At 38.7% G+C, this 14,310-nt stretch overlaps 2 protein-coding genes across 6 annotated transcripts in view; one reads left to right on the top strand and one right to left on the bottom strand.

The window, feature by feature from the left end:
* The first annotated feature begins 675 nt into the window (after positions 1–675).
* Positions 676–6,605, top strand: AKIRIN2 (akirin 2). Of its 2 annotated transcripts, none has more exons than XM_026844466.1 (4): positions 676–886; positions 1,581–1,715; positions 5,494–5,565; positions 5,906–6,605. In XM_026844466.1, the coding sequence occupies exons 1-4, from the start codon at positions 691–693 to the stop codon at positions 5,914–5,916; spliced, it is 414 nt and encodes a 137-aa protein (XP_026700267.1). In that variant the 5' UTR covers positions 676–690; the 3' UTR covers positions 5,917–6,605. The 2 variants fall into 2 exon arrangements, with proteins under 2 accessions (XP_026700267.1, XP_026700266.1); XM_026844465.1 differs by having other exon boundaries at positions 1,566–1,715.
* Positions 6,606–11,862: 5,257 nt separating this feature from the next.
* The window catches only part of ORC3 (origin recognition complex subunit 3), a 34,646-nt gene continuing 32,198 nt past the window's right edge, over positions 11,863–14,310 (bottom strand). For all 4 annotated transcript variants that reach the window (XM_026844459.1, XM_026844460.1, XM_026844461.1 and 1 more), the window contains 2 exons: positions 13,163–13,242; positions 11,863–12,006 (listed from right to left, as the gene is read on the bottom strand). In XM_026844459.1, coding sequence (XP_026700260.1) covers positions 11,901–12,006; positions 13,163–13,242 — 186 coding nt within the window. In that variant the 3' untranslated portion in view covers positions 11,863–11,900. The remainder of the gene's footprint in view (positions 12,007–13,162; positions 13,243–14,310) is intronic.

Raw genomic sequence — 14,310 nt, 5'->3', positions numbered from 1 at the left:
AGCACTTGCTGTATTTTATTCGGTGCAGTCGAATGCTGAACTACATATTGCCATACTTCTTTAAAAGAGACTACTGATCCTTCTATTGTGTTTATTTGGATAGATCTCAGGCTGTCAAAAATGTTTTGGAAGGGTTTTGTGTTTTGCTCTTGGTTTCCAGTTCTTTGATATTTTAAGCAGTAGTTGCTTTATACATCTTCTGTCTAAATTGTGTTTTTCTCTCCATTTTGCTACCTATATGTCAGTAACTGTACACAGAGAAATGGTGTTTCATGTGCATGTTTTATTCTGGAGTCTTTTGTTACCCTTAACTGTATGAATGATAAATGCTGTCTTGAGGAGAAAGATGATTGCAAACCAAATGTATGAAGGGATGATGATGAATACTAGTAGAAGCTCTATAGCCTCATTTTTATCCATGTATATTGTATAGTTGATAGTTCCTAAATTTTAACCTTATGCTGTTTGTTTTTCTTGGTAGTACTCTGACACCAATACCTGACCTTACCTAGCAACATTTTTGCTAGTGTTCTCCTGGTGGAAACAGTCTTGAGTTACTTTTCTTTTAGGTAGTTTCATTGTTTGTCTTCAGTAAAACATGATTGGTTTTGCAGGCTGTGTGTTAAGAGTCTGGATTTTATCATCTGATAATTATCTACAGTATTTGGTGTTTGAGTGGAAATAAGTGAGATGCTGAAATGTAATTATTATAGGCTTAATTTTTTAATTGTTTTTCTCTTAGAACAAATTCTGTACAACATAAAACAGGAGTATAAACGCATGCAGAAGAGGAGACACTTAGAAAATAGCTTCCAACAGACAGATCCTTGTTGTTCTACTGATGCACAGCCACATGCATTTCTTCTTACTGGACCAGCTTTGCCAGGTACCCAGAAAATTCTTTATGATTCTGCTATGTATTTTTAGACTGTCTGTAAATAATTTTCCCTAGTTATGTGGTGGTTTATGGCACCTTCTCACCAGTTACTGTTGGGTTTTTTTGGGCAATAAATTCTGTCTTTCTGCTATTTGTCGTTAGGCTGAGTAAATAATTTCCCACACTTATCTGGTGGTTTATGGCATGTTCTCACCAGTTACTGTTGCTTTTCTTGGCAATACTATCATTGATCTGTAAGATTGTAGCTTCTCATTTTAAGAATCAATAGGACACAAAGCTTGCATTGTTTTCAAGAGACCATCCTGCATACCCTGATACTGTAATAGGTTTTTGCAGAGCAGCTGTCTTTGCACAAATACGCTGTACTGTAATTTTTACATAGAAGCTTAAGTTTGTAAACAACAACTGCTGTGTAAATGGTGTTCACAGTGTTTGTGTAACACTTTGGAGTTTTGATTCCCCCGTGTACTGCCCATTGTAGATGTCTTCCTTTTGAGTGTCCAGTCTTACTTTAATAGTAATGAGAAGTGTTCAAATGGCAGAGAAAGACTTCTCCACATTTTTTTTAAAGTTCCTTTAGTGTAAAAGATGGGAAGAAAACTGATCATAAAAATGGTTCTGAATTACTTGTGAGTGTAAATTGGTATGCCCAAATATTTAATCTTAGGTACTTCATCTGCAGCATCATCACCATTGAAAAAAGAACAGCCCCTGTTTACTCTCAGACAAGTTGGAATGATCTGTGAACGTTTGCTGAAAGAACGTGAAGAGAAAATCCGTGAAGAGTATGAAGAAATTTTGACCACAAAACTTGCAGGTATATTATAGTTCAAAATAACATGTTAGGGTGAATTTGAAAGCTTGAAATTTTTTCATTTTTGTGTTAAGTTGGGTTTTCTTTTCTGACCCAATCTGATTAAGGAATGAGATTGCATACAGGACAGAAAAAATTAATGTGTAGTCTGATACATTTTTTCTTCTATGCTGCCTTGGATAGAAACTAGGACTCCTGGGTATTACTAATCAATGGAACCAGTGGATTTATTTCAGATAGAACTTTCTCTTGCTATCATGTCTGAATTGACCATTTCCTTTTCATTTCTTTTTTGCCAGAAAGACTTTCTATTCTGCTGGCTTAAGAGCTCTTTGTGAAGGACTTCTTTTTTTCCTGCTTGGAAACTGACTTCCTTTTTCTGGAATTTGGCAAGATGACAGTACCTAATGTTTCCCTTTCTCTTCCCAGTATTTACCATTACACTGCTGCCAGTGGTGTTTGGTATCTGCCTGAGCAGCAGTAGTTCAGCTGTATTTCTGATGCTCTGTGTTGAATTGTTGTATTTCACACCATTCAGCTGTTATTTTTGGCGTCTGATGCCAACGTACCTTTCCATAAGGATCATGTGAATGTCAGCATTGTAAATATGACCTTTCTTTAGTTGCTGAAGTTCTCTACTTCTAAGCATCATGCTAGTATTTGAGCACCAAAATTCTGGTACATTCAGAAGTAGGTGCCTTCACAGTGTGATTTGGTGTGTAATTTACTATTTAGTGTGATGATAATGAACATCTGAGTGCACTCTTTGGCATCAAACCTGCTTTTGAATGCCCATGGCTGTTCTGCTTCCCATCTGAAAACACACTAGAATTAAAGTTTGTTAATCTTTTCAGGTGTGGGAATAAAACCTTCTATAGGTGTGCCCATGTAGAGAAAGTCACCAGACTTGGGTCAGGCTTGTGGGTTGCCTGTGACAGTATTGTCTCTGTACCTGGGCCCCTGTTCATATTCTGTGCTGATCTGCCATGGCTATGTAATAAATTGCTGTAGTTCTAAGTCCCTCTTAAATTTACATCTATTTACAACTATAACAAGAGCACTAAATACTTCTGTTGCCTTGGGCCCAATATTCCATTTCTATGTTTTTCTTTTTAACCTGCTTCAGGTTGATGAATTAGGACTCTGTAGAGCTTTTTTCTTGATTTATGTGTGTTAGGAACTGGGTCATTTCTTGCATTCTCTTAAATGCATTTCAGTTAGCAGTGATCATCATAACCATTTGAAGACCATATATATATATACATTTGTTTTCAGCGCTTTCTGAGTACAAACTTGTAGTTCTTTACAAGCAGGAACACCCCTGGCAAGTTTCTTCCATGTGCTCCATCTGTCAGTCCCAAAGGGAACATTATCATTTTTGGTTCTGTTTTTGGGAAGGGAGGGGTTGCGATTTCTGTTTGGGTGGTTGTGGTTTTACAGTGAGATGAGTTAGGTTTACTTGCTTTTACAATGGTGGTCACCAAAACAGCCATTAGAAAAGATCATGTTACTGCATCCCATATATCAAGCCAATAATTCATTTTCAGCATTATATGGGAATTTAAAGAGACTGCCAAAAGAATTTAGAAATTCCTTACATAGAAGACTGGTTATGTTTTTCTGCTGACAGAATGATTACATCCTTTTCTAAACTTTGTACAGTAAGGTGATACTCATTCTTAGAAACTAGTCAAGTCAATGGAAATGTAACTAGAAATTCTGTAATAAATCTCAGTCAAATAGCTTCTTCAAGGGACTTAATGTTTGAATCTCAGATATTTTCCTCATTCCTTTCTGAATCATTATTTTCTTGTAGGTAGTTAGATACTGCCTTTTTTTCCTTCCCCTTTGTGAGCAGTTGCCTTTCATGCAGAGTGTTTGATAAATGGAAGAATTAGTCCACTGTAATGCCCTGATTTTCCGCTTCTGCCTCACACCTGAAACTGCTGTTAGCATGAACTTGGGTTTGCAAGATCCTTTGCAAAAAGGTTTTAAAACCAGAGGAGTGTAAGGGGCTAAGTGAAACTTCAGCTTGAATCGGTTTGTGGAAAAAAACATTTTTTATACTAAAGGTCAAGCCATAGAGTATAGTAATCCTATTTGTATTCGTGTCATTTAGCTACGTTTTGATTTAAAATAGTTAGAACATATATGAGATGGGATGCCAGTGGTGTAAGTATCTTTACAAGCATTCACTTAAATTTTCAAATGGTTCACTGCAGGTTGCTCTTACCTTTGGATTGCTTAACTTTTCAAATCTGAATACCACAAGAAAGAGGATTTTTAGTAACCGTGGATTCTTTACATTTCCAAAGCTGTAGTTTTAACAAAAATGATGCTACAAAGCAGCTGCATGTGTTGACTTAAACCTTTAAAGAAGAAAGCGTGCAAGTTGGGTTTCTGGCCTTTAATCCATACTTTTAGGAAAAGTTCTGGTTGCTGTTATTTTTGGAAATGGTTTCTGGGCAACAGATCCTTCAGTCTGCTCTTTGTGTTACTTTGTTGTTTGGCTAAGATCCTTGCATGGCTGCTGAAAAGCCATCAGTCAGAACTGCAGGGAAACAGAGGTCCTGCTTGTGGGCAGAGGGGAACTGGCTGCTGTGACCCTGGGCCCCTTCACTCAGGGATGAATGTCCTTAGATCTTTGGGTCAGGTCCGTACGTTGGGCTGCTGCTGCACTACTTGCTGATTACTGATACCCTGTTTACTTCAAAGGTGAAGCTCATCCCTGCAAGAGGATGGGGACTTTAATGGGGCAAACCTGTGGGACTAGGAACCACTACAAATCTAACTGCATTTTTGGTTGAAGATTGCCTTCTTTGACCTTGCCCTTTTCTCAGAACACCCCACATTGCTGCAAATGTATTTTTCCACAAGGGAGGAAGGGGAATGGAGAGGAGCGGCATCTGGTAGATATTACTCTCCTTGTTCAATTTCCTAATTCTGAAAGGTGATATCCTGCTGATGAGTGCAATATTAAAACTGAGTAAAATATTGCGAATGTATTTGTATGTATGTGTGTATAGAAAGAATAATCTTTCTGGGAAGTAACAATGCTTAGTTCAAAGCCAAATTAATAAGTTTGATATCTAAATTTCACTTCAGATCCCACAGTAGCTGTTTTCATGAAGTTCACAGTCAACTATATGTCTCCTATTGTGGCTATTTTTTGTGATTGGAATTAGTTGTTAGTCACTTAGCATTTCATCCTTTTAGTTTGTTGTTTGCTTTTGATTTTCTGGTGGTCACCAAAAAGAATTTTGAACTCCGTAGCAAGTCTCTTTCCTGTGCTTCTGTGTTTCCATTTCGTTCAATTAATTTTCTTACATCTGGTAGGGATAGGAGCAGAGGGAAGTTATGTTTCCAACCCTAGCACTGACCTTAATGCCATGTTTGCTTAACTACTCTGCCCCCACTATGGATCTGTGAAATGGGACACACTTGATTACTTCAGAATAGTGTCTGATACTTAGCAGTTGTTAGGTGTATTGAGGTCTTTGTGCAGCATAATTCTCTTTGAGCATATTACTGTCTTTCCCATTCCCAAACTTCCAGAAGTTTGTAAGGGAGAGCCTTTTAATTAAGGGGGAACATGTGCTGCATTGTTGTTCTTGGGGATGAAAAGGAAATGGCAGCTATGAACTGTGTAAAGTCACTTAAAACTACTGTTAGTGGATGTGTGTTTAACTTATGATTTGTATGTATAAAAAAGTAGCCTTAAATATTTTTCAGCTTGAGTTAAACATAATATATTCACACTTCTAATGCTTCATGCTTGCAGAACAATATGACGCGTTTGTGAAGTTCACGCATGATCAAATCATGCGACGATATGGAGAACAGCCTGCCAGTTGTGAGTATCTATTTCTTCGGGTTCCTATAGCAGTATTAAATAAATTACCAAATATTCAATAATTTAAATGGCCACCGTTTGTTGTTAAGCTTCAGCTAGACCCCAAGTTAAAATACTTTAAATTTGTAATGTGGAAGACTGAGATTGAAAGGAAGATGTGTGATAAAATTCAGCTTTTGTTTAAAATACCTAGAAACTGTCTTACATAACGTGCTGGGTTTTTTTATTTTTGAAGCAAGTTTTGATACTGCCATAGGTTTGTGATAGAGCTGGCATTTGTGAACTCCCATCATTAACACTTTTTTTTTTTTTTTTTTTTTTTTTTTTTTTCTCTTACCAGATGTTTCATGAATCACACTTTCTGCATATGTGGGCTGCCCTATACACCCTGTTTTATTGTTGCAAGCTGTCCCAGTAAAGACTTGCAGCAATGCCATACTTTTTCCCCCTGTGAACACAGGTTATTTCAAGCTTTTGTCAGTGGCAACCACTCTTATGCAGCAACTGGTTTTGGAGTGCTCCCTGATGTCAGTACCACCTGGATGTGGACCTTTGCTACCTGTAATAATACCAGTGGCCTCATTTGCTGTATCATTACAATTTGGCTTCTTATGTTAATAAGTTTGAAAAAGTAAAGGATTAAAGCTGGTGTTCTAGAAGTTGCCCTTCACTGGTTGTGTAAATAAAAATGTAGAATGACACTTCTGACTGAAGTTAGTGTGGTTTTCATAACTGTGCACTACAACAAAGCTGTAATCACAGTTAAGTTAGAATGTAATCCCAGGACAATTTTAAGCAAATAGCCCACAGTACTGCCTGTGAAATAGTGAAGGAGGGCATTTCTGTATTCCATGACTTTTTTGGGGGTTAAGAATGGGTTTATATGATTTCTCATTTTTGTAGTTTTTATTTATTCTATCAGTCTTTAACAAATGTTTATTGCTGCAATTTTTCAGTGTATCATTGTTTTACTGCCCTTGTAGTACTGGAATTTAGTTGGAAGAATAAAACATTTACTTCTAATCTGTTTGTTTTTAATATGCAGGTGGAACTTTTGCTGTGTATGAATAAAGTTAAATCTGAGTGTTTAAATGAAAACTTTATTTACTAGCAATAGAGGGTGGGTCAGAATTTTAGATCAGGAGGAGGTGGATGAAAACCTCAGGTAGTTCTTCAGAGGCAAAGAACTCTTCCTTAGACTGGCTATATTGTTTCCTGTTGTGGAGGTTTGCTTCATACAGAACTGACAAGAAACTGTTGATTTAATTTGCTGTGGCTGACTCAAACAGCTGTGCTTGTCTTCCTTCAGATTTGAATGACACATCAAAGGAGATCTGTTCATAAGATAGAGTAGGCTCTTGCACCACAAGCTGGAACTGCGTAGGTATTGGAAGAGCTAAAGGTGTGTATGTAATCTTTGCATTCAGGGTCGAGGAGTTTGTTGTTGGATGCATTTAGCTGTTTGCTGGCTGCAGTTCTGAGTCTCAGTGTGAATTACTGAGAAGTTAGTACATGGCAAGTCTGGGTCTGTGTGCTGTGGGGTAGAAGTACTGCTTACCTGCTCTTGAGACTTCAAAGCAGTTTCAAAGTAATCCTTTGATTATGAACTGTTGTTTTCTCTAACTTACTATCAGTTTCTGGTTAAGTGGAAGTCTGTTGTGTAATAGATCTTTTTACCATTTCAAATTAATGGAAGAGTTTTAGTTGAAATGTAATTGAAACTTCAGCTGGTAGAGATACACGCATGAAGTGGCTCATGCTGATGCTAATGATACCAGAGAAGCCATGTGACAAGCTCTAGTTCTTGGTGAACTTTTTTCACTTAGTGAGATTACAGGTTCAGAATTGGGGACATCACCACAGTATCAGAGTATTTTCTGCTCACTTTCCTGAAACCTAGCTTACTTAAATATTTGGATTCTTTTTAGTATATTTTCAGCATCTCAGAAATTGTGACCCTCTGTGAGACATCCCTCTTGGGTCTTCTGTTACTGAAGATAAAAACAAAATTATCAAGGGCTCTAATTTCTCTTGTCTGTCTCAGGGTTCTGAGTCCCTCTCCTTCCTGTTCCTCATTTTTTTGACTTTTTATTGTTAACTTGTCCAGGGTAGGAAAACCACTGCTTCTAAATGGACCACTATCCAAATTCCACCATCCTGATAAACCTGTTATCTGCAGATCCTTGTTCCAACTTGACAGAAATGTGTGTATGCCTAACTGATAATTTGAGATAGGAGTAGAATTAAGATACCAGCCATTGTGATCATCTGCCTCTCAGCTTTTCCTTTGGGATATTAAGAGTTATTATAAATAAAAGTGATGTCATGTTAGCACCCAGCCACTCCTGTGCTGTTCCAAATTAATGCATAATAAGCAGTCTTCTGGCAGATTAAATATAATGCCACCATGGGTGCTTATGCATCACAGCTGTGGTATGCTTAATTTGTGCCTGTTTAGAAAATGAGGTTGCATTCTTTGAAATTTTTCATTTTTTAACCTGCTGCTTGTTCTGTCTTGGACTTTAAACTGGCTCCTTTCCCTGATCTTGGTGCCAGTATCTGATGTGATGAATTTCATGTGAAAGGCTTGTTCTAACAGGTGGCTTATCCTTTAGTAGAAAAATGGTTGGTTGCTTGATTACTGTTGAAAAAATTGGAAGATTGGGGTGCTGTGAGGAGTGGGCTCATGCTTAAAAACAAACTTGGAGAGCCTCTTCAAAGGCTTTTGAGTCAAGTAGAAATGGGTAAGCTTCAATAACTGCTCAGTTCTCGGCACTACGTTTTGTGGTGGCCACATTTAGAATCTTTTTGCGATTTGTATGAAACTGCAGTCTATCCAAAAGCAAAGCAAGCTGACAGTTAACTGCAACTTAACAGTGTGAAACCAAAGATCTTGGTTAACATGTTTTTAAGATAGTGATGTGTAAGTCCTTTTCAAGCAGATCTCAGTTACTGTATACTTAAAGAGCAGCATGTATATCCTGGCTGTGTGTTGATTTTTGTGTCTAGATGTGAAAACATAACCATAAGATTATTCAACTTTTTTCAAGGTTGAAAGAGGAGATGCCTGTGTACTCTTGAACAGTGACACCATTAACTGATTCTGGTTAGAAGTTGTGTTTTGTGAAAGCTCTCTTAATCCCCGAGTTGGGAATTGGGAAAGATTTAGCCCTGTGATTCCACGGTGGGGAAGAGAAAACTGAGGCTGGTAAAGTATTAAGAGTTTATGCTCTTCTGAACCAGAGCTTGTGACCTTTGTATTGGAAGTCATTCTCTGAAATGAAAATGAATATTTTGGCTTCTATAAGCACCTGCCTTACTATGCAGACAGTTGTAGAAACTAACATTTAAAAATTGTGAACATATTTGCAACTGAAATTTCCTTTGTGTGTATTTCAGCTAAGGTATATGAAGGTGAGTTTGGAATATTTCCAACAAAAAGTAGTAAATTACATGAGGAGCCATATGTAAAATTCATACTGTATAGCCAGGTTATCTGCAAACAGAAAGCCTGGTGTTATTAGACCCCTAGCACCAGAATTTCATTAAAGGAGGGAAAGCACAAGGTGCATTTTCATAGCTGTAGTGTCTCTGCTGTTACTGATGTTGGTTCAGAATTTAGTGATGTTAAGCTCTTTCCAGGCAGCTAGGACTCACTATGAAGTCCAGCCTCTGAAGAAAGGCAAACTATGTGAGATTTATGACCGGTTTTGTTTGTGTTTTTAACTGTCCTATCTTCCTACCTTCATTGCTGAAGAAAATGAAATGACACAGTACTTCCTATGTGATTTTAGTCAAGTATTTCTCCTTTTTATATCTACAGGTTGAAGTGCCAAGTACTGAATGAATTAAAGATTTAATCCTGAGAAAACATATATAGCATAGCAAATGTGACTTTAAGCTTCAAAATTTGTTAGTGAAAGGGAAGAAATAGCCATTAGCTGTTAATTTTTTCTGTTTTGATGCCATGTTGCTTGCACATTTGGGGATTAAAAGCCGCACACTGTTCAGGCTTGCTTCTCTTTTATTTCCAAATATTTTACACTCCAAAGGTGTGAAAGTTAGATTGGTGTGGGCTTCTCTGGCAGGGGTGAGGTGAGGGCGGGGAGGCTGCAGGCAGGTGGCAGAGGACAGTTGTGCAGAGACTTGGCTCTGTGTCCTCTGGCAGATGAGCCTGCAGAGACCAGCAAGCCATTTGGCTGTTCTGCTGCTCCTTTCTGTTTGTCAGGTGTATTTGCAAGATAAACAGGTGAGGTTTGGGACAGAGGAGGGCTACTCAGCACTCCCCTCTGATGGAAGTGTCTCATGTTGCTCTCTGCTGCTTGAAAGCCTGATGTATGGAGATCAGGACAATACAGGTCCCCTAACTCAGTCTCTGGGGTGAGGCACAGTGGAACTGGTTTACTCCTGTGTCTTGGTGGAAGAGAGGAACTTTTGCAACTGCTCTGCTAAGATCTTAAAAATTCTTGCTCTGACTTTTCATTACATTTTCCAAGACGTATGTTTAGGCAGTATAAAGACCGATAAACTACTCATCCTTCTCAGCCTCTTAATTTGCCTGGCAGCATTTAGAACCAGGCCCTCCCTCTGTCTCTGCAATTAGAACAGTTGGGAAACACATGACTCCTGCCCTCTCTGAGGGTATTTAAAATAAGCCTAACCCATTTTACATACATTCCTGGGTAAACAGCCTGGTAAGTTATAGGTTCTTGTAACAGGACTTCACTCCCCTCCTAGTCCAGACCAGGTTTATCCAAGTGATTCAATCTTCAGTGCTCCAGGCTATTGCTTCCAGTTGTTTTGAGTAGGCTGAAGTGCAAGTGCAGCTAAGTGGGAGCATCTGGATTCTAGTGGTGGCTGAACACATGCACTAAGAGCAGCACTTAAATGCATCAGACAGAAGGAAAGTCTTTAATCCTCTCTTGGTCAGCTGAGGAAGTCTGGGAGTTTTGGAAGTACATACAGTCTTTTACAATAAATTAAGTAATCACCACTAACTTGAATAGGATGGGAGGGACAAAGTCTTAAATGCTTTTCTCTAACTGCAGCCCTTTCCTAGGTGATAAGACTGACCTGAAGTCTCCACCCATACTGCTGAAATGCACGTGTTGTGGCCCTTGAGACAGTTTATCAATGTACAGCAGACGTGCACACTGTTCTAGAGGGAAACACAGCTTTTCCCCCCTTTGGTTTCTAAGGCTTTTTCCATGGTTGGAAAACATGGGACACTAATGTCAGCATAAACACATTTGCTCCCCAAACTAAGTCTGAGGGCAGTTGAAGCTCAATTCAGTAGGATCTGCAGTGTAGCTTTTGAATGCCAAAGAGAGATGGGGCTGGTTAGGACATAGCCGTGTTACTCTGATACCTGTCATCGGCTGTAGGTTTTTCTTAACCTCAGGTTCTTTGGGGACCAGAAATCCAGTAATAGCCAGGTTGCTTCCAGTGCTACAGCACTTTAATTGGGGCTTTTGTTACAGTATCAGGCACTGATCTGTGAATATCTGAGAACAGCAACTCTGGTCTATCCTGATCAAATCAGAAGCAGCTGTGGGCCATTCCAGTCCTATTCCTGGTAACTGTACTTCAGGTGCAGATTTTACTACCTTCCTCCAGTGGGCATGAGTGCCATGCTCTCAGTCTGCTGACAAGTTCCCTGGCAGCAAGTCAGCTAATGCTAATCAACTTCACTAGAAAAAGGGAATGATTGAAAGAGTTTGCTTTTGCTCTTGAAGAGCAAATATTTGTATCTACCTTTAAAATTATTCTGTCCCTTTCTCCTCCTCATGAAGGAGTTTTCAGGGAGTTATGACCAGTTTTGGTTTGAAGAACATGCAGCAGAGGCTGAACATGGAAGCTTACTGTCTTTTTCAGCATACTGATTTTATTTATTTTTAAATCAGTAGTTCAAGGAGCTGGAAGGCATTTTATAATGATGACTCAAATCCTCTGAGTGTATAAGCAGCAAGTTAATAATCCTATTTCATCGCTTCTCTAGCTTACACAGCCAGTGTTGTCCTTTTGGCTTGCTACCCTGAATTCTATCAGTACAGTGTTAAATATCACACATCAAAGAAGATTAAACCTGGCACAACAATACAGTATTTGGAACATGAGCATTAATAGAGCACTACATCACACAGGGAGGCGAGTTAAAAAAAAAAAACAACATTGCTATTCAAGCCTATCCAGGCACCCAGAATGTATCTATCTCACAACATTCAGTCATCATTGACTTTGACTTGGTATGCAGAATTAGCGAGGACTAGTTCAGTGGGAACACAGCCATTGCACAGTGTTAGAAAGAACAGGTTTATTGAGACCTCAGTGGCACATTAACAGCCTCCCCATGTCAACCTTGCCACATGGTCGGTTTTCTGCTTGCTAGGCTTTATGAAGCCTAAGAGTTCCAGTTCAGAAACAGCTCGAATAAAACGAGCACTGGACATCACAGTAAAGGAAATCAAGGGTACTTTTTATGACATCTATTGATGGAGATACCATTCTCTCTAGGAGGGGAAGGTTTCTAAGTATTTCTGTCTTAAGTAAGCACAGATTACATTAAATGTGTTGCACACTAAAATTGTTGGAAATAAGAGCAGACCATGATTTGCCTACAGAAGCATGAATCTTCAATCTGAGCACTATTTCTTTTGCTACATGCTTACAGTGTGGCAACAAAGGAAGAGTTCCTTTCCCCTCTAAGAGAAGATTAAAATCTACAAAGATCCTGATTTTGTAGTCTCTCAGAAGAATTTATACTTCCATGTCCCTTCAAAAAAACCTTTGTAATTATCTTTTTTTGGTGAGGTTTCATAAAACAGCATCACCTTTTCTTTACTCGCTATTCACTGTACCTTTCTTGCTGCCTTACTGACACTCAGCTATATATCCTTGAATTAAAGAATTTACTTTTGTGTTAATTACCAGTGGAGCTTGTAAAGGGAAGGCCTTATACTAAATGGAAGCTATGTATAGTATTAGAGCATATAAGTGTTCTCCTGTAGTTAAGCCTCCTTTTGTAGAACTATTCCTTTCTTTGTGGCAGCACTATTGTTGTAGTCATGAGTTTTGGTTCTAATGCTCATCCGTTAAACATTTTGCAGACCTCAGTTAAGAATCAGGACAATAGATCTGTGGGCACTAAAATTCTCAACTCTGAGGTACAAGAACTCATGGCTTCTACAGAGACGCTACTTTTGTAAGCATTTCTTCTGCTAATGCTCCTGTCTTCCTCACAATAAATTACTGTCTATTTCTCCATTTGCTCACTAGGTCCCAGCTATCCTATCACCTGTTTCCCAGTAATTCTTTCCCTCTATACAGTAGCTGTACCAACTCTCAGACAATCAAGTAGAATAGCTCTACTTGTTTTAACGACTGTTGGTTCTGCTTCAGACCCAAACAGCTCCCATGGACAAAAAGCTGCTGTCTTATTTCAGCTGATCTAGTTCTGTGAAATTTTCCATACATTAAAGCTGTTCAGTTGTCTTATTTTTCTGGAATTAGTTATCAGTCCACATAAGGCTGTATTTTAAAAATCCTGGTTCATTAATCCTGTAAGCATTTGAACATTGAGAAAAATGAGAAAGGATACTGGATAATATCATCCACCTGGTCTGAGGAAGCTGCATCTGCATTTGGTCCCTCAGCTCCCATCACAACAGTTGAGAAAGCCTAGAAAGGGAAAAGCAGCACAGATTTAATACATTTCATGGACAGAGCTGCATATAAAATAATGAGCTCTGAGCTGATGACTATCGCTCAGGAGGAATGAGATTTTGGAATGGTGATGCCATGAGAATGTCAGTTCAGCAGCAATCGAAGGAGCAAGCAAGGTTACATATTGTCATGGCAGGATACAGAATGAAAGCCATCACTCTGAACTCATGTGCCTGCATTTTAAATCCCAAGACAGTTCTGGTCCCCAACCCATTCTCAGAAAAAATAGAGAGCTGAAAAACATTCTCAAAGTGAGACTGCTTAAACATTTTGCAAAAATGAAGGACATAAATTGGCTATGAATAAATCTATAAAATTGAGGGACAGCAAGAGGCTGGGTAGGAACCTTCTGTCCACTTTTATTTCTAAGACATAAACAAAACAAGCTCAGAAGTAAAAGCTGAATCCTCTGCACTGCTTGTAGTTAAGCACAGAATTCCTTGCCAGAAGATGCCGTGGTTGCTAAAAAGTTATATTGGTCATGTAATCCAGGTGGTCTTAGGAAATACAGAGAAACCATTCCAGTTTAGGAAACTTCAGAGTTAAAATGTGATTGTTAGCTAGGGAGTATTTGGAGAATGTGTATTAATATATGTTCTCTTGTTATACTCCCTCTGCTTTTGGTCTCAGTATGAGACAGGATATCAGGATAAAAGGACCTTTGCTCTTCCCTAGCACAATCGTTGTCTCCAAGAGCCCCACACTTGTCAAGCAGCAGCACTTGCCTGTTTCCATAAAAGCGTCACAGAATATTTAAAAGCAAAGGGGGGAAAAAAGGTAGCTTTGTGAAGCATAAAATCTTATCTGTACCATACATAAAATAGAGGCAGAAGCAAAAGATTTTCACCACAGAGTAATAATGCTGAAAATAAATGATTCACAGTAGTCAGAAGAAGACTCTGTGGGCTGATGATTAGAGTTACTGGCTGTTCTTGCACAGGAGAGATGGAGGTATGCCATGATTTAAGCTGTCAAAAGGGGCACTAAAGAAAAGCAGACATGCAGCAAAAAGATAAATCAGAA

This window comes from Athene cunicularia (genome assembly GCF_003259725.1).
Source record: "Athene cunicularia isolate RWA chromosome 3 unlocalized genomic scaffold, athCun1 chr3_part1, whole genome shotgun sequence".
In the NCBI taxonomy this organism is placed as follows: domain Eukaryota; kingdom Metazoa; phylum Chordata; class Aves; order Strigiformes; family Strigidae; genus Athene; species Athene cunicularia.
Note: the sequence above shows the minus strand (reverse complement) of the source record. Positions and strands in the feature narration are given on the sequence as shown.